Source organism: Pygocentrus nattereri, chromosome 4, assembly GCF_015220715.1.
Source record: "Pygocentrus nattereri isolate fPygNat1 chromosome 4, fPygNat1.pri, whole genome shotgun sequence".
In the NCBI taxonomy this organism is placed as follows: Eukaryota; Metazoa; Chordata; class Actinopteri; order Characiformes; family Serrasalmidae; genus Pygocentrus; species Pygocentrus nattereri.
In genome coordinates, this window is record NC_051214.1 from 35,599,387 (window position 1) to 35,616,459 (window position 17,073).

The 17,073-nt window shown below is 39.8% G+C and overlaps 2 protein-coding genes across 2 annotated transcripts; both read left to right on the forward strand.

Annotated features, from left to right (window-relative positions):
- The first annotated feature begins 5,291 nt into the window (after positions 1 to 5,291).
- hsp90aa1.1 (heat shock protein 90, alpha (cytosolic), class A member 1, tandem duplicate 1) lies at positions 5,292 to 9,947 on the forward strand. Its single transcript, XM_017683044.1, has 11 exons — positions 5,292 to 5,500; positions 6,499 to 6,651; positions 6,783 to 7,149; positions 7,246 to 7,379; positions 7,483 to 7,782; positions 7,877 to 8,042; positions 8,192 to 8,382; positions 8,471 to 8,618; positions 8,732 to 9,000; positions 9,104 to 9,437; positions 9,548 to 9,947. Exons 2-11 carry the CDS (start codon positions 6,499 to 6,501, stop codon positions 9,655 to 9,657), a joined length of 2,172 nt encoding a protein of 723 aa, XP_017538533.1. The 5' UTR covers positions 5,292 to 5,500; the 3' UTR covers positions 9,658 to 9,947.
- Positions 9,948 to 10,093: 146 nt separating this feature from the next.
- On the forward strand, positions 10,094 to 16,598 carry hsp90aa1.2 (heat shock protein 90, alpha (cytosolic), class A member 1, tandem duplicate 2). Its single transcript, XM_017683035.2, has 11 exons — positions 10,094 to 10,278; positions 11,686 to 11,835; positions 12,053 to 12,419; positions 12,688 to 12,821; positions 13,269 to 13,589; positions 13,718 to 13,883; positions 13,975 to 14,165; positions 14,573 to 14,720; positions 14,846 to 15,114; positions 15,228 to 15,561; positions 15,727 to 16,598. The coding sequence occupies exons 2-11, from the start codon at positions 11,686 to 11,688 to the stop codon at positions 15,834 to 15,836; spliced, it is 2,190 nt and encodes a 729-aa protein (XP_017538524.1). The 5' UTR covers positions 10,094 to 10,278; the 3' UTR covers positions 15,837 to 16,598.
- The last annotated feature ends 475 nt before the right edge of the window (positions 16,599 to 17,073 follow it).

The window sequence follows — 17,073 nt, forward strand, 5'->3', positions numbered from 1 at the left end:
AAATTTGTTGGATATTTTAAACTTTTTTTAGAAATAAAAAACTGAAAAGTGGGGCGTGCAATATTATTCAGCCCCCTTGCTTTAATACTTTGTAGCGCCACCTTTTGCTGTGATTACAGCTGCAAGTGGCTTGGGGTACGTCTCTGTCAGTCTTGCACATCGAGAGACTGAAATTTTTGCCCATTCTTCCTTGCAAAACAGCTCGAGCTCAGTGAAGTTGGATGGAGAGCGTTTGTGAACAGCAGTTTTCAGCTCTTTCCACAGATTCTCGATTGGATTCAGGTCTGGACTTTGACTTGGCCATTCTAACACCTGGATACGTTTATTTGTGAACCATTCCATTGTAGATGTTGCTTTATTTTTTGGATCATTGTCTTGTTGGAAGATAAATCTCCGTCCCAGTCTCAGGTCTTTTGCAGACTCCAACAGGTTTTCTTCCAGAATGGTCCTGTATTTGGCTCCATCCATCTTCCCATCAATATTAACCATCTTCCCTGTCCCTGCTGAAGAAAAGCAGGCCCAAACCATGATGCTGCCACCACAATGTTTGACAGTGGGGATGGTGTGTTCAGGGTGATGAGCTGTATTGCTTTTACGCCAAACATAAGTTCGATTTTGGTTTCATCTGACCAGAGCACCTTCTTCCACATGTTTGGTGTGTCTCCCAGGTGGCTTGTGGCAAACATTAAATGAGACTTTTTATGGATATCTTTGAGAAATGGCTTTTTCTTGCCACTCTTCCATAAAGCCCAGATTTGTGCAGTGTACCACTGATCGTTGTCCTATGGACAAAGTCTCCCACCTCAGCTGTAGATCTCTGCAGTTCATCCAGAGTGATCATGGGCCTCTTGGCTGCATCTATGATCAGTCTTCTCCTTGTTTGAGCTGAAAGTTTAGAGGGACGGCCGGGTCTTGGTAGATTTGCAGTGGTCTGATGCTCCTTCCATTTCAATATGATCGCTTGCACAGTGCTCCTTGAGATGTTTAAAGCTTGGGAAATCTTTTTCTATCCAAATCCGGCTTTAAACCTCTCCACAACAGTATCTCGGACCTGCCTGGTGTGTTCCTTGGTCTTCATGATGCTCTCTGCGCTTTAAACAGAACTCTGAGACTATCACAGAGCAGGTGCATTTACACGGAGACTTGATTACACACAGGTGGATTCTATTTATCATCATCAGTCATTTAGGTCAACATTGGATCATTCAGAGATCCTCACTGAACTTCTGGAGTGAGTTTGCTGCACTGAAAGTAAAGGGGCCGAATAATATTGCACGCCCCACTTTTCAGTTTTTTATTTCTAAAAAAAGTTTAAAATATCCAATAAATTTCGTTCCACTTCACAATTGTGTCCCACTTGTTGTTGATTCTTCACAAAAAATTACAATTTCATATCTTTATGTTTGAAGCCTGAAATGTGGCAAAAGGTTGAAAAGTTCAAGGGGGCTGAATACTTTTGCAACCCACTGTATATATATTATTATATATATTACATCACTGATGCTTCTCAGAATTATAAATTTAGCCAAAGAACGAGTTAAATATATCATGTTTCATCATCATTTTCAGCACTACCAAGAAATTCACAACAGAAACAAAAAGAATTAAGTTTTCTGTCCAGTGAGTGTTGAGATACCATGAGACTAGCAGCTACAGTAATCGCTTACGTGCAATGTTACTCATTATATCTTTAAAAGTTTATAATACAAGTAGCAAAATCCTTAAAGAACTCATATTTTACATTTCCCCTGCTGACATTTGTGTGGTTTTATGTGCCAGAAACAGTTATAATTACTTTTTACATGAACATTTTCAATCTCTCTTCACGCTTTACAATTAAACAAGCTGTATTTGTTACCGTGCCCTTAAGACACAGCACAGGCGGCTGGTGTCTCAATATCAACAGCTAAGGAACTCCACTCAGAGTGAACGAGTTTGTAAACAACCCATTCATTGCTTTGCCATAACAATCCCTAACTTTTCTTTTTCCCCAAAGCCTTTTTATTGACTTTACATGCAATAAAAGAAAAACTGGCATAACATTATAGTTTGGTAGTCAGAGAAAATGATTCAAAACCACATGCCAAGAACTTGCAAGAGTAAGATATAAAAATATAAATGTAGCAAAAGATTTTTTTTAAAATGCTAAAAATAAAATGTAAGTAAATTCATGCAACAGGTTACCCCGCATGCACTCAACTGGTCTGGGAGTTACTCTGCTGACCCATGCTGCAGGGGCAGTCAGTGAAATCAGAAATTCCTATACTTGGAAGACTTGTTTCATCCAAATCAAACCTCTTTTAACCTTTAAAACCTTTTCAAAGGCTCCTGGGCATAACTGGGTTCATCCCGTTTAACCTTACCACCCCCATAGGCCTACAGAAGATTCCCGGCCTACACAGGACACAGAAGCATGCTCTGTTGCAGCTGATCCTTGACGGGGGCAAAGGATACTTTAACCGGGCTGGACACTTTGTGAAGTCAAAGACACTGGTTACGATTACTGTATTCAGAGTTGGGAAGGCGTTAATAGATGAACTGAGCTTTTATTTCGTTCATTTCCTGTAATGTTCTCTCAGTTGCCATCTTCGAGATTACAATTCATCTTGTCCTGCACTACACCGCACTGAGATCTACGCATGCACAGTGGGTGGAATCACTGTGTTGTGGGCAGCGCTGTTCGATTCCAGAGATTCTGGAGTCGACTCTCACTGCGATTCCGGATGATGGAGTCGATTCCACTCAGAAATGATTATCTTCATTCACGGTCTTAGTTTTATTCACACGGGCAAATTTCAACGTCACAGTCTAGAACCGAATCCAAAGCTATGGGGTCGACTCTTGATGCGCAAATGTCTGGAATCGGAGAACCGGAGAATCGTTTTCTTCGGGATCGATTCTCAGCCCTACTACAGCGATGTTACAGAATGAGAGCTAGCTACATAACTGGCCACCTTAAATGTTAAATACTGTACGTTTGTGCAACTTGCACTTCAAACACTGCACCGCTAACAATAAATATTCGGCTTTCTCATTGTCACATTTAGCGGTGGGCTTTTATTTCTCGGTGGTGTCAGTCGCGACCATCTGCTCCTCTGACAGAAAAAAGCTAAATGCTGCATGCTTAGCCATATCTCTGGTTATACACATGGCTCACATAACCCCAGAACGTGAAAATAAAATACAATATCCAGATGCAGAATACAAAATACGGAGCCCTTAATTACGAATTCACAAGGCGCCTGCACAATTATGGCATGCTTGAGGAAACTTCTGGTCTTTCCAGCCCTGTAAAGAATGAACAGAAGTGCTACGTCACTACATTTGTGATCGAGGTCTGCGTAGTTCCATTAAGAAGTGGAGAAATGTTTAAGGTACTCAGTTCTCCACCACGAGTCTAGAAACACGTGGAGCTTCTCGAACACGGGCTCTGCAATTCAGGAACCAGCAGCAAACACGAGCTGTTACGTAATGCAGGCTGGGGAAAGGGAGGAGGGCCAACTTAGGGTGGGCAAGAAGCGCAGGAAAGCCCTCGACTGTTCCAGTCTGATATTCTTGTTTGTTTCTAGATAGCACTGGCACTCTGCAGCAGAATACACACCATAGTAAATGAAACACATTTGCACGTTTAAAATAAAGATATAACACCTGATTATTTGCATCAGTCCAGTTCATTTCATTTAGGCTGCAGTGTGTCTGCAATCTGACGTGTCTGTTGCTGCATCCTCTAATAATTAAACTATATCAGGGAAAATAAGGGCAGCCATGGGCTGAAATGTGTGTGTGTTGGTACTTCTTGATTTACAGGCCCAGGATTAAAGGTTCTTCTCTGTTTCATTTTTCTAATCACTTTTGATGACCTGCTATTCTTAAAAGAGAATTCCACTAATGTTTCAAAATGTCTACATATTGAAATATTTAAGACGTAATCAACGTCAGTCAGAGTGGTTTGATGCTAAGAATGGTTCATAGCTGTGGTGACAGAAACCAGCACCACTTAATGCCTCTAAAATGTTCCTCACAGAAAGTTATCATACAAAACGCTTACAAATAGCTGCCTAATGCTTGAGACGTTGAATTACGACGGCTCTGAGATGGCTTAAAGTGTGTGTGTGTGAGTATGTATTTATTCCTTCATGGTGGAGAGGCACGTGCAAGGCATTGTAAAGATATAAATATATGAAAATATTTTTCAGACTCACCACAATTATTGTTTATTATTATTATTATTACAATTCAAAAGACACATTCACCAGGAAGTTCAGTGGTCATTTTAGATAGTAAATAAAATGGCTATATTTGCATTATAGATATCATAATCCCTGGTTCATATCACCACCACTGTAAAGAAATAAAAAGACAGAGTCAGTAAGTTTCTCTATAATCGAGCATTTCACATAATTTTGCAACGCAAAAAAATGCATAATTCAGTCATTGTAAACAAAGACGTTCATAAATTACAAGCCTTCATGTAATGATAGCCTTCGATGTATGACACTTTATAACATCCTGTAGTAAGAGTATGTAATGTAAGTAATTAATGTCAAAGTAAAATAACGTGTGAGGGGAAAATGAATGTTCATAAATCCCCAGACAGAATTCAAATATTTCAACCAACATTATTTTTACTAAGTGATTTACTTTTTAAATCATTTATATTAATAATATGAAAGAGAAATAATGCAAATGTTTTTGTTCCAAAACTACAAGAATCTTTTTTCATTGTTAGTGTTGCTGTGGGCTTTGTATACACAAGAAATATCAATGCCATATAATGATTAATGCCACCTTTATTAGCAAAATAAAAATATATATTTGACATCAGCTGTTCATCTTTTTACAAACTTATATCCAAAATTGTTACAAATGGATAAAAAGCATTTTGTAATGAAACTCTTCAACTGTTCCTCTTCGTTTAATTGTGATATTTCAAGAGGGCTTGTAATTTCCTGAGGCCTGTGCCTGTCATTTGTCTTAACTGTGAATACCAGCACTTTGAATTTAGGTTCCAGTGACAATCTGCTGAAGGTAATGCTCCTGTAGCCAATAAGGTGCTGCTGCTGCTGTGGAGTCGGGAGGAAATCACAGCCCTCAGCTGTGACGCTCACAGGCCCATGTGGCACTAACCATCCGGAAGGTTCTTGCTGTGATTGACAGACACTTCTTGTGACTCCTTTAGCCCTAAAAGGACACATAGTGTGGGTACATAGACCACCTCCCATACCTCCACCCCAAATGCACAGCCCACCCTGTCTCTCCTGTCTACTCCAGTGGATATTCCTTCTGGAACTTTCTGAATGGGAGCTTCGAGAAACACGTCCTCCATGTATAAAAAGACTGAAGCAGGCCCACTGCTTGGCAGATAGCATTCAGAAGAACTGCAGAGAGCACAGCTCAACGCACAAGACACGAGAAGACTCACATCAAGTGGAGTGAACCTCCATAAACCTGAAGACTCTTTTATATATCTTTTCACATTGAAGCTTTTGAAGAAGACAAGGTAAGAGATCTCTAACTAACCATATACCTGGCTGCTGTTGTCTGAAGTTTCAAAGAGGCCTCATTAGATATGCATCTAATTCTTTTTGAAAATGAGATATGCGATTAATATGTAGGCATGATTTGTCTTCCTGTTAATCATATTCTAAACTCATAATGCATTGCATGAATCAAACAATAATATTATTATTAACTTTTTAAACATTTTATTTTAAACTTTCAAACCTACTGACCTGAGCAATATACAGGCAATAGACTCAAGGGATACTGACTATGTTTGCACTAATCTTGAACAGTTTCATGACAAAAGGTCAGAGAGCACGTGGTGAACAGTGTGGTCACGATCATGCAGGAGTGGCAGCTGCAGGCTGTCCTGTGAAACATGAGCAGACATGATTACAATGATTGAGCTATAACATCTACTGAAAATGATTTGATTTAACCCATAATTTACCACTTTCTGATCGTCTTATGAGGAACTTGTGACGTTCCCTCCCCCATTCAAAGACTGACAGGTGCAAAAAGTGCAGCTGGTGCCAAATTTGTAGATGAATGATGGCAGCTGCATTTTGCAAGTCTCACAAGTCTGCTCTTTCAAGCCCATGACTTTGTATAAGGGAATTATATAAGAGAACAGCAATTATTTGGAAAGTTATAAGAAATTTTTAGATTTTTTTATTCTATTATTTTATTCACATTTTAAATCTCAAAATAAATTATAGATATATAAACACTTTTTACACTTTATTAAATTAGTCTTTCAAGTAGTAATTATATTATGCAAAAATACACCTGTTAATTACAATGCAATTGCAGTTCTATAAAAATAATGGAATTTTATATTAATTGTAACACAAACCAAAAGCTACTTTGTAAAGACAGATATACTGTATTCAAATAAATGCCAAATAACACAAATAATAAATGACTACTCATTAACAATTAGTAGACTTATGAATAAACTTCATTTATTTACATATATTTTACATTTTCTTACAGATGCCAGAGAAAGCTGCCCAGCCCATGATGGAGGAGGAGGTGGAGACTTTCGCATTTCAGGCTGAAATTGCTCAGCTGATGTCTCTGATCATCAACACTTTCTATTCCAACAAAGAAATCTTCCTCAGAGAGTTAATCTCAAACTCCTCAGATGTAAGTACATCATTCTAAGTTAGGCAACAGCAACCATTCTAGTTGCTGTTACTAGTCTAGGTTTAAAGCCATTTGTCTGGCCTTTGTTTGTTTGAATTAATACTTTACTGTGCTTTGCCCTTCATACATAGGCTTTGGACAAGATCAGATATGAGAGCTTGACAGATCCAAGCAAACTTGAGTCCTGCAAAGACCTGAAGATTGATATCATTCCTGACCAGAAGACTCGTACCCTGACCATCATTGACACCGGCATTGGCATGACTAAGGCCGATCTCATCAATAACCTGGGCACCATCGCCAAGTCTGGAACCAAGGCATTCATGGAGGCTCTGCAGGCTGGAGCTGACATCTCCATGATTGGCCAGTTTGGTGTGGGTTTCTACTCAGCCTACCTGGTAGCAGAGAAGGTCACAGTCATCACCAAACACAACGATGATGAACAGTATGTCTGGGAGTCTGCAGCTGGTGGATCCTTCACAGTGAAGCCTGATAATGGTAAGATTTCAAAATGAATATAGAACACGATTGCAATTAAGAGCTCTACAGTGTCAAATCATTGGATTATACTTTCTTTGGGGTTTGGATTTGCAGGTGAGCCTCTTGGTCGTGGCACAAAGGTGATTCTTCATCTGAAGGAAGACCAGTCTGAATATACTGAGGAGAAGCGTATCAAGGACGTTGTTAAGAAACACTCTCAGTTTATTGGCTATCCCATCACTCTCTTTGTAAGTGCCATGATATATTTAGACATTCACATTTTCCTACCTTTATAACTTTAATGCAAATAGTTTATGACTTTTCTTGTGTTTTTCTACCATCACTTTATAGGTTGAGAAACAGAGAGAAAAGGAGGTTGATCTTGATGAGGGAGAGAAGGAGGAAGAGGTAGCAGCTGGTGATGACAAAGACAAGCCCAAGATTGAAGATGTGGGATCTGACGAGGATGAAGACAGCAAAGATGGCAAAAACAAGAGGAAGAAGAAGGTCAAGGAAAAGTACATTGATGCCCAAGAGCTGAACAAGACCAAACCTATCTGGACCCGTAACCCTGATGACATCACTAATGAAGAATATGGCGAGTTCTACAAAAGCCTTACTAATGACTGGGAGGACCACCTTGCAGTTAAGGTGAGGTAGAATAAATAATAATATGAAAATTTAAATGTGTTATATTTGCTTCCATTTTCAATAATTACTTATGAATTTTCAATTACTCTTACAGCACTTCTCAGTAGAGGGCCAGCTGGAGTTCCGTGCTTTGATGTTTGTCCCAAGAAGGGCAGCTTTTGACCTCTTTGAGAACAGGAAGAAAAGAAACAACATTAAATTGTATGTGCGCAGGGTCTTCATCATGGACAACTGTGAAGAGCTAATGCCTGACTATCTTAGTAAGTGTTACAGTAAACCAGCTGCTAATCTTGTTATTTAGACAAAAACATCCAAAAACAAAAGAAAAAACTTACTTTATTCAGATTTATACAGCAAAATCCATTATAAGGGTGACATGGCCTGACATTTCCCACTCTTATTGTATCAGATTTCATGAAGGGTGTAGTGGACTCTGAGGATCTGCCCCTGAACATCTCTAGAGAGATGCTGCAACAGAGCAAGATCCTGAAAGTTATTCGAAAGAACCTGGTTAAGAAGTGCCTTGAGCTGTTCACTGAACTCTCTGAGGACAAAGACAACTACAAGAAGTTATATGAACAGTTCTCCAAAAACATCAAGGTACATTTTCATTACTCATATTCAAATTCATGCACAGAACAACTTAAAACAGAAACAGCTTCATCTCACATTTGCTGTTCTATTCCAGCTTGGTATCCATGAGGATTCTCAGAACCGTAAGAAGCTCTCTGAACTTCTGCGCTACTACACCTCCAACTCTGCAGATGAGATGGTGTCTCTCAAGGACTACGTGTCCCGCATGAAGGAAAACCAGAAGCACATCTACTACATTACTGGTTAATATCTTGAAATAGAATCTTAGATGCATTTTTTTCATTCAATAACACAAAAAACAATTTTATTCATAAATATCTATCAATTAAAATATTTGTTACTCCTTCTCCCCAAGGTGAGACAAAGGAACAGGTGGCCAACTCCGCCTTTGTGGAACGCCTTCGCAAAGCTGGTCTAGAGGTGATCTATATGATCGAGCCCATTGATGAGTACTGTGTTCAGCAGCTGAAAGAATATGATGGCAAAAACCTGGTGTCAGTCACCAAGGAGGGCCTGGAGCTCCCCGAGGATGAAGAAGAAAAGAAAAAGCAGGAGGAACTTAAAACCAAGTATGAAAACCTTTGCAAGATCATGAAGGATATCCTGGACAAAAAGATTGAAAAGGTAAAAGCACAGGCCTGCATCATGATTAAGCAAATTATTAAGTAAAAACAGAGTTCATTCAATTTAGGATTAAAAATGTTTCAATCTCCTTTTCTCCATCAAGGTTGCTGTGTCCAACCGCCTGGTTGCCTCCCCTTGCTGCATAGTCACCAGTACATATGGCTGGACAGCCAACATGGAGAGGATCATGAAGTCTCAGGCTCTGAGGGACAACTCCACCATGGGATACATGACTGCCAAGAAGCACTTGGAGATCAACCCCCTGCACCCCATCATTGAGACTCTTAGAGAGAAGGCAGAGGCTGACAAGAATGACAAAGCTGTGAAAGACCTTGTGATTTTGCTCTTCGAGACCTCCCTGTTGTCTTCTGGATTCACCCTGGAGGACCCACAGACACATGCTAACCGCATCTACAGAATGATCAAGCTTGGTCTTGGTGAGTTGCCGTCCATTTAAGAACGTGCTACTCTAGAATGGATTAAAAGCAAAACCATTTACAAACTGTAAACGCTAATTTTCTAAACCCTTCATTCTCTTCTTATGCAGGCATTGATGATGATGATTCAGCCGTCGAGGATGTTCTTCAGCCCAGTGAGGAGGACATGCCTGTTCTAGAGGGTGATGACGACACTTCTAGAATGGAAGAAGTCGACTAAGATTTTTAATACAAATAGCACAAGAAAAAAATTGTAAATGTATTTAACTTGAACATTGCTTGTTTTGAACACACATTGTGGTTGGTACAGCTATAAGGCTTAAGGACTAGTAATGTTATTGGTGGCATATTTATTCTCTACTTTTTCATTCGAATTGTTTTATTTGAATACGTTTTGTGCTTGTTGGAATTAGTCATCGGAGAATTGAATTTTCTGGTGTTTTTTAATTGTAACCTTTTTTAAAGAAAAGAAAGGAAGTTAATATTTCTAATAAAATGATCTGCAGAAAGCATTGAGTTTTAAGCGAATTTATTCATTCAATAATCGTCTTAAACTGTCTTCAAACCACTAATAACGTCCTATGAAGAGGTCCCTCCTTCCTCAGTCCCTCTGACTGACACACGAAGTCCCGCCCCGCTCCCGCAGCAAAGCGCGTAGGGAAGATTCGAGAGCGTTCGGGAACACCAGGGTTCTCGAACACTCTGAGGTAAACGCTATATAAGCAGTGCGCACAGATTCGCTCAGCTTGACCGCGTATTAGAACGAGGCACGTAGCTTGGGCTCTGTCCGAGACCCACTACAGAGCATTCCAGTCTAAGTGACTTTACAGCGTGGGTCAAGGTAAGTGGTGAAGCTTGGGTTGTCAGTTAATGAGCCGAATTATCACATCGATTTTAATCTGGACTACATAACCTATATCATTCCAACCAATTTGACAAAGCTAGCGTTAACGTTGTGAACGGCCGGTGCAGATGGCTGTTTTCGATAAAACCGTCCAGACCGTCATTCCATCCAGAGGCTAATTGTTCTCAAGAGTTCTTGTGGCAGGTATTAGTCCTGTAGAACTGCAGTACTAACTTTGGACGTTAGCTGTCCGTTGAGCTGAGGTGGTTTGTCTCGAATAACCCGTTAGTTAGCATTAGGTTAGCATTATCTAGCCGGCCTGACAGATGGCTGGCTGGCCTCAATGAATTTCGCCTCACTCTAAGCAGACCAGCAGCACATACAGGCGAAGGCTGAAGGAATGTGGCCATCACAAAACTGGCTTATGTTGATTTGCACAACGTACAAACGGGCTTTGTTTCATTGTTACTGGTAATTAAGCTAGGTTAACTTTTTAAGGGCAGGAACAAGTGCAGTATGACAGTCAGATAACGGTCGCTCTGTTGCTTTCAGTCTTTGCTCATGAGTAACGTTGATAATCGTTTAACTTAATTAGTGGACTGATGTTCCCGAAGAGCATAACCTAATGTTTTTGGAAAGTCGCAAAGAGCTCTGACAACTGCTTTTATGAAAGGATGCGTTTGTAGACAACACAGGCTTTTCGTCGAGAATTATTTATCGTGCATTTTAATGCAAAGTTATATAGTTAGCTGTCTAGCCAATTCTGTTGTAATTCTGCATGCCGGGTAGTGGCTGTCTTTAATTGTGGATGAAATTAGTTTGTAGCCCAACTGTGCTGCGCTGCGAGTTTGGTATGTTCTAGAAGGTTGTTATTAATCGCTCCGACCAGCAGATGGCGCCGTTTTATTGGCAATGGTGCGCCAAGCCATGTGGTTATAGACTTCCCCGAAAAATGATCGAGGAGCATGTGTTAACGTTTAATATAGATTAATAACGTGTGTCCCTTGAATGAACAAATAAAATGGGTTAAAACAGGAAAATGTTGGACAATTTGACGATTACGTTGTTACTGTGTATTAACACTTGCTTATGGCCTGTACTAAATTGAGCTGGAGTGATATTAATTCAGACCATACAAGTGGAAAGGCTTTTGCCTCCTGATGAAAGCAGTGACTAAAACACCAGAATTTTTAAACGATCTATGTAGAATTTACCCTGTTATAGATAAATGATAAGAATATTTTGAGTCAAATTGATCTTATTGCATTGGTTCTTGTGCTGTTATTGTCATTTATTCCACACATATGTGAAATACTACATGTTGAAACAGCTCTATAACTTTATAGTTAAAATAATAGTTCAACTTCAGCATTAGTCCATACACTGGCCTTGTGTCTCATGCAGATGCCCGAAGCACATGACCAACCAATGGAGGAGGAGGCAGAAACCTTTGCCTTCCAGGCAGAAATTGCCCAACTGATGTCTCTTATCATCAACACATTCTACTCAAATAAAGAGATCTTCCTCAGGGAGCTCATTTCAAACTCCTCAGATGTAAGTAATAATTTAGAAGCAGCCATGTAAAATGTAATTAAGTTACACTCAAGCTCTGTGTGTGTGTGTGTGTGTGTTTATTTATTTATTTAGCCTGCAAGCAAACTCAGTGTGAATGGTAGTTATGTTCCAGTTATTAAAATACTGCAGAAGACTATTGGAATTAAATGTATTTGTTTTGTAGAATATACATAAAGAAACGTTTTCCTTTATTTAGGCTTTGGACAAAATCCGATATGAAAGTCTCACTGACCCAAGCAAACTGGATTCTGGAAAAGACCTAAAAATTGAAATAATTCCCAACAAAGCAGAGCGCACACTGACCATCATTGACACCGGCATTGGCATGACCAAGGCTGATCTCATCAACAACCTGGGCACTATCGCCAAGTCTGGAACCAAGGCATTCATGGAGGCTCTGCAGGCTGGAGCTGACATCTCCATGATTGGCCAGTTTGGTGTGGGTTTCTACTCAGCCTACTTGGTCGCAGAGAAGGTCACAGTCATCACCAAACACAACGATGATGAACAGTATGCCTGGGAGTCATCTGCTGGAGGCTCTTTTACCGTGAAGGTGGATAACTGTAAGTATTAAACACTTCAGTCTGTCATTTTAAATGAGGAATTTTTTCCATTTTGAAGCAAGAAGATGATATATGCCATCAGATTTGCATAAAATGCCTTAACTATAATGAAGTTATCACTGTTTCTAAAGGTTTTACAACTTGTGTGTTGTAGAACTTTCTAAAATGGTTTGCTCTGTCTGGGAGTACTTATATATTTGCAAGACTTGTAATGATAAATTTAGTTTGCATTGTCACCCTGTTAAATATTTGTGATTTTTTCTTTTAGCTGAGCCAATTAAGCGTGGCACAAAAGTGGTTTTGCATTTGAAGGAGGATCAGACAGAATACATTGAAGAACGGCGAATTAAGGAGATTGTGAAGAAACATTCTCAGTTCATTGGCTACCCCATCACTCTTTACGTGAGTAACCTTAACCATAAATTCAGTTTGACAGCAAATTTCCAAAGGATATTGTTTTAGCCTGAATGAGCTTTAATCACCTCACTTGTGAGTGTGTATTGCGTGGGCACAGTTCACCAAAAGTTTTTTCTTAAATTCGTTCTTGTGAAAGGTCCTAAGAAAATGTGTACATTAGATTCATGATGTTCTGAAACCACAGAATTGTTCACACCTTTCTGCTTCTGCTTTTCATTTATCTGTGAGTGCACATACGTTCTGTTCTTACATAAGAACAAATTTCCGATGAGACATTGTTTTGTCATTGTATGTCAGAATCTTCCAAGAAAATAAATCTTCCTAAGAATAAGTAGTGAATAAGGTCCATTGTTAATATACTTTGCAAGTGTGCTTTTTGATGTCCGAATAGTTCAGTGCTTTAACAAGTGATCCTTTTTTCTGACTGTAAAGGTGGAGAAAGAACGTGACAAGGAGGTGAGTGATGATGAGGCTGAAGAAGAAAAGGAGAAGGAAAAAGATGAAGAAGGAGAGAAAGATGAAGATAAGCCAGAGATTGAGGATGTTGGCTCAGATGATGAGGAAGACCATGACAAGGACTCAGACAAGAAAAAGAAGAAGAAGAAGAAAATCAAGGAGAAGTACATTGATCAGGAAGAGCTCAATAAGACCAAGCCTCTGTGGACCCGCAATCCTGATGACATTACTAATGAGGAGTATGGAGAGTTCTATAAGAGTCTAACAAATGATTGGGAGGACCACCTTGCTGTCAAGGTGAGTAAACAGTTATTTTGAAGAGAAGTTCAGTAAGCACCTGTTAAATGGGCTCTATGAAATTAGTATCACAGTGTTAATTACATACAAACATACAATCATGGTTTATATTTACTCTTTTTTTACAGCACTTCTCAGTGGAAGGCCAGCTGGAGTTCCGTGCACTGCTCTTTGTACCCCGCAGAGCTCCTTTTGATCTCTTTGAGAACAAGAAAAAGAAGAACAACATTAAGCTGTACGTGCGCAGGGTATTCATTATGGACAACTGTGATGAACTCATTCCAGAATATCTCAGTAAGTAACATTTCATTTGTAGTACATAACAGAATGAGCACGCCTACAGTGCTAAGTGCACCTGTTACAGCTCTTACATTTTTTATTTCAGACTTCATCAGGGGTGTGGTAGACTCTGAGGATCTGCCCCTTAACATCTCCAGAGAGATGCTGCAACAGAGCAAGATCCTTAAAGTCATCCGAAAGAACCTGGTCAAGAAGTGCCTTGAGCTCTTCACTGAACTTGCAGAAGACAAGGACAACTACAAGAAATTCTATGAGCAGTTCTCCAAGAATATCAAGGTAAACGCTGAGTGGGCTTAATTTGCACCCAGGCACTTCTAAAGAGCTACAGCATTATAGTAGTATTGTTATAACACTCCTCTTCCAAAGTGTCAGAAAATATGAGCCTTTCACTAGGTGTGTCCTTCGCTCTAAAGGCCTGTGTATTAGATGTGGTAGAAAGGGCGAAACTCTACACTGAGCAGTGCTGTGATCCTTTGGGACTGGAATTAGAGAACCCTACCATATGCCCTGTTAACTACATGTCACCTGCCTGCCACCTGTTCATCCTCCATTCTGATCCTGTAAACCTGTCTAATCAGTTTAGTCATCCTCATAATACACTGTGAATGTTTAGAAAGAGAGGAAATTGTAGCTTAGTGTAAAATAAGTTTCTTCTACAATTCTTTACTTTGCTTCTTTGATAGCTTGGTATCCATGAAGACTCTCAGAACAGAAAAAAACTGTCAGAACTGCTGCGGTACTACACATCTGCCTCCGGAGATGAGATGGTCTCCCTTAAAGATTATGTCACTCGCATGAAGGACACTCAGAAGCACATCTACTACATTACAGGTGAATACTAAGCTGCATAGCAAAGATACCAAGCTGTAAATAAAGCTTTTAGGGTTTTTGTTGTAAACCTTTTATAGGCATCCATGAATATCTTTTGTTAAAACAGTTATACAAATTTGCTGCAGGTGAGACCAAAGATCAGGTGGCCAACTCTGCCTTCGTGGAACGCCTACGCAAAGCTGGTCTGGAGGTTATCTACATGATTGAGCCCATTGATGAGTACTGTGTTCAGCAGTTAAAGGAGTTTGAGGGCAAGAACTTGGTGTCTGTGACCAAGGAGGGTCTGGAGCTCCCTGAGGATGAGGAAGAGAAAAAGAAACAGGAGGAGAAGAAAGCACAGTTTGAGAACTTGTGCAAAATCATGAAGGATATCCTTGAGAAGAAGGTTGAAAAGGTGAGAGGATTTGCTGAAATGTTAAATGCTGTGAATATCAGAAGTAACCTGAGTGACCTGAGATTTTAATATGTGGCTCATAACCCATTTTTTCTTTCTTATTGCTCTTTTAGGTCACCGTCTCAAACCGTCTGGTATCTTCCCCATGCTGTATTGTCACCAGCACGTATGGCTGGACAGCCAACATGGAGAGGATTATGAAGGCCCAGGCTCTGAGGGACAACTCCACGATGGGTTACATGGCTGCCAAGAAGCACCTAGAGATTAACCCTGATCACCCTATTGTTGAAACACTCAGGCAGAAAGCAGAGGCTGACAAGAACGACAAATCTGTAAAGGATTTGGTCATCTTGCTGTTTGAGACTGCACTGCTTTCCTCTGGGTTCACACTTGACGATCCTCAGACACATTCTAACCGCATCTACAGGATGATCAAGCTGGGATTGGGTAAGAGTATGGTTTATGTTGACAGATTACATTTGTTAGTTCAGTATTCTTGATGGGGCAAAATTAAGCACCAGTGCTGGCATTGAGACTTCAATATGCCCATATCAGACCCTTAAAGACCATAACAGCATTGCATTCTTAACTTCTGTTTCTTTTCCATTTCAGGCATTGATGAAGATGACCTGTCAACTGAAGAGCCATCTTCTGCACCCATTGAGGACATGCCCCCATTGGAAGGGGATGATGACACATCTCGCATGGAGGAGGTGGACTAAAGCATCAAGGTTGTGTCAGTTCATAGTTCTATAAAAATGTACAGGGTTTATTTAATGGTTGGTCTTGACTTGCACCGGGGTAGCTGCAGTTAGGGTAAATGGTGAGGGTGTCAGGAAAACAATTGCATGACTTTTCCTTGTGTGGAAAGACGCATGTATCTAACGACAAAGTTGTATGTATCCAAAAGTTGAAATTGTATGCAAGAGGTTTCCAGACACTGATCAGGTCTAGTTTTGGATTAAAAGGCAATCGATATGGATGCTCCTTTTAAAAACCTTTAATCTAAGCTTAGACAGTACTTGTCTGTGTAAACACAGTGCATATTGTAAAGAATGGGCGAGTAACGGTTATCCTCAACATTCATTCCTGTAAAAGAAGACGTGAGGGAGAAACGACAGTTCTTCTTAGTCATCTTTGCACTGTGAAGCCGTACCTGTCTAGGTGCCTGGGTGCAAGTTAAGCCCACTCAGTGTTAACGATCCTAATTGTTGATGTTCCAGCTTTCTTATGTGGCTGTTCAAATCCATTCCCAGAGAAACAGTGCTGGTTTCAGAGCACAGGTTTCCATTGCTTTTTTCCCCTAATTTTTGTTTTTGTATAGAGTTGTGTATGCATTTTTTTAATTTACTCACATTCCACAGATTTGTTTCCCTTTTTGTTTTTTAATGTGTGAAACTACTCAGTTATGTATATCGAATCTGATACTGTAACTTGAAATGATGGGACCCTCAAATAAACTTTGCCATATCGAATCAGTTACACTTGAATCTCTGAAGTGTTGTTTTTCCACAGTCACTTTGTTTCCCAAATATAGTGACGTGTTCAAGTTTAACCAATTTGTAAAACCAATAAAGATAAAATCACATAAAATGCACATAATTGTACAGTGTTGCAATGTTACTATGGTATCAGTTAAAACATTTGTTTGACTGCCTGGAATAAAATAACTTTCACCATACATACCTTACCACACCTAACTGAAGACGGATCAGCCATTTCAATCGAAGAAACCCACAAAAGTTCCTATTTTGAGCAGCAGATGGCACCAGAACCTTCTCCCCGTTAGAGGTTATTTCCATATGGTTATTCTCTATTCATCCCTTTGCTGTAAGACTGAAGTAATTGTTAATGATAAGTGTAACTAGTACTTGCATCATTCTGGATCAGGCTGGCCAATTTTAGAGGAACTCTTTATTTCCATTCTGAATAATGTTAATTGATTGAGTTGATTCTACA

Bases quoted from the DNA above. Each gene is read 5' to 3' on its own strand.
- hsp90aa1.1 (XM_017683044.1), top strand. From the start codon at position 6,499: ATGCCAGAGAAAGCTGCCCAGCCCATGATGGAGGAGGAGGTGGAGACT. The intron at 8,043-8,191 runs GTAAGTGTTACA...TTATTGTATCAG, and splicing joins GCTAATGCCTGACTATCTTA to ATTTCATGAAGGGTGTAGTG. The intron at 9,001-9,103 runs GTAAAAGCACAG...TTCTCCATCAAG, and splicing joins TGGACAAAAAGATTGAAAAG to GTTGCTGTGTCCAACCGCCT.
- hsp90aa1.2 (XM_017683035.2), top strand. From the start codon at position 11,686: ATGCCCGAAGCACATGACCAACCAATGGAGGAGGAGGCAGAAACCTTT. The intron at 13,590-13,717 runs GTGAGTAAACAG...CTTTTTTTACAG, and splicing joins AGGACCACCTTGCTGTCAAG to CACTTCTCAGTGGAAGGCCA. The intron at 14,166-14,572 runs GTAAACGCTGAG...CTTCTTTGATAG, and splicing joins AGTTCTCCAAGAATATCAAG to CTTGGTATCCATGAAGACTC.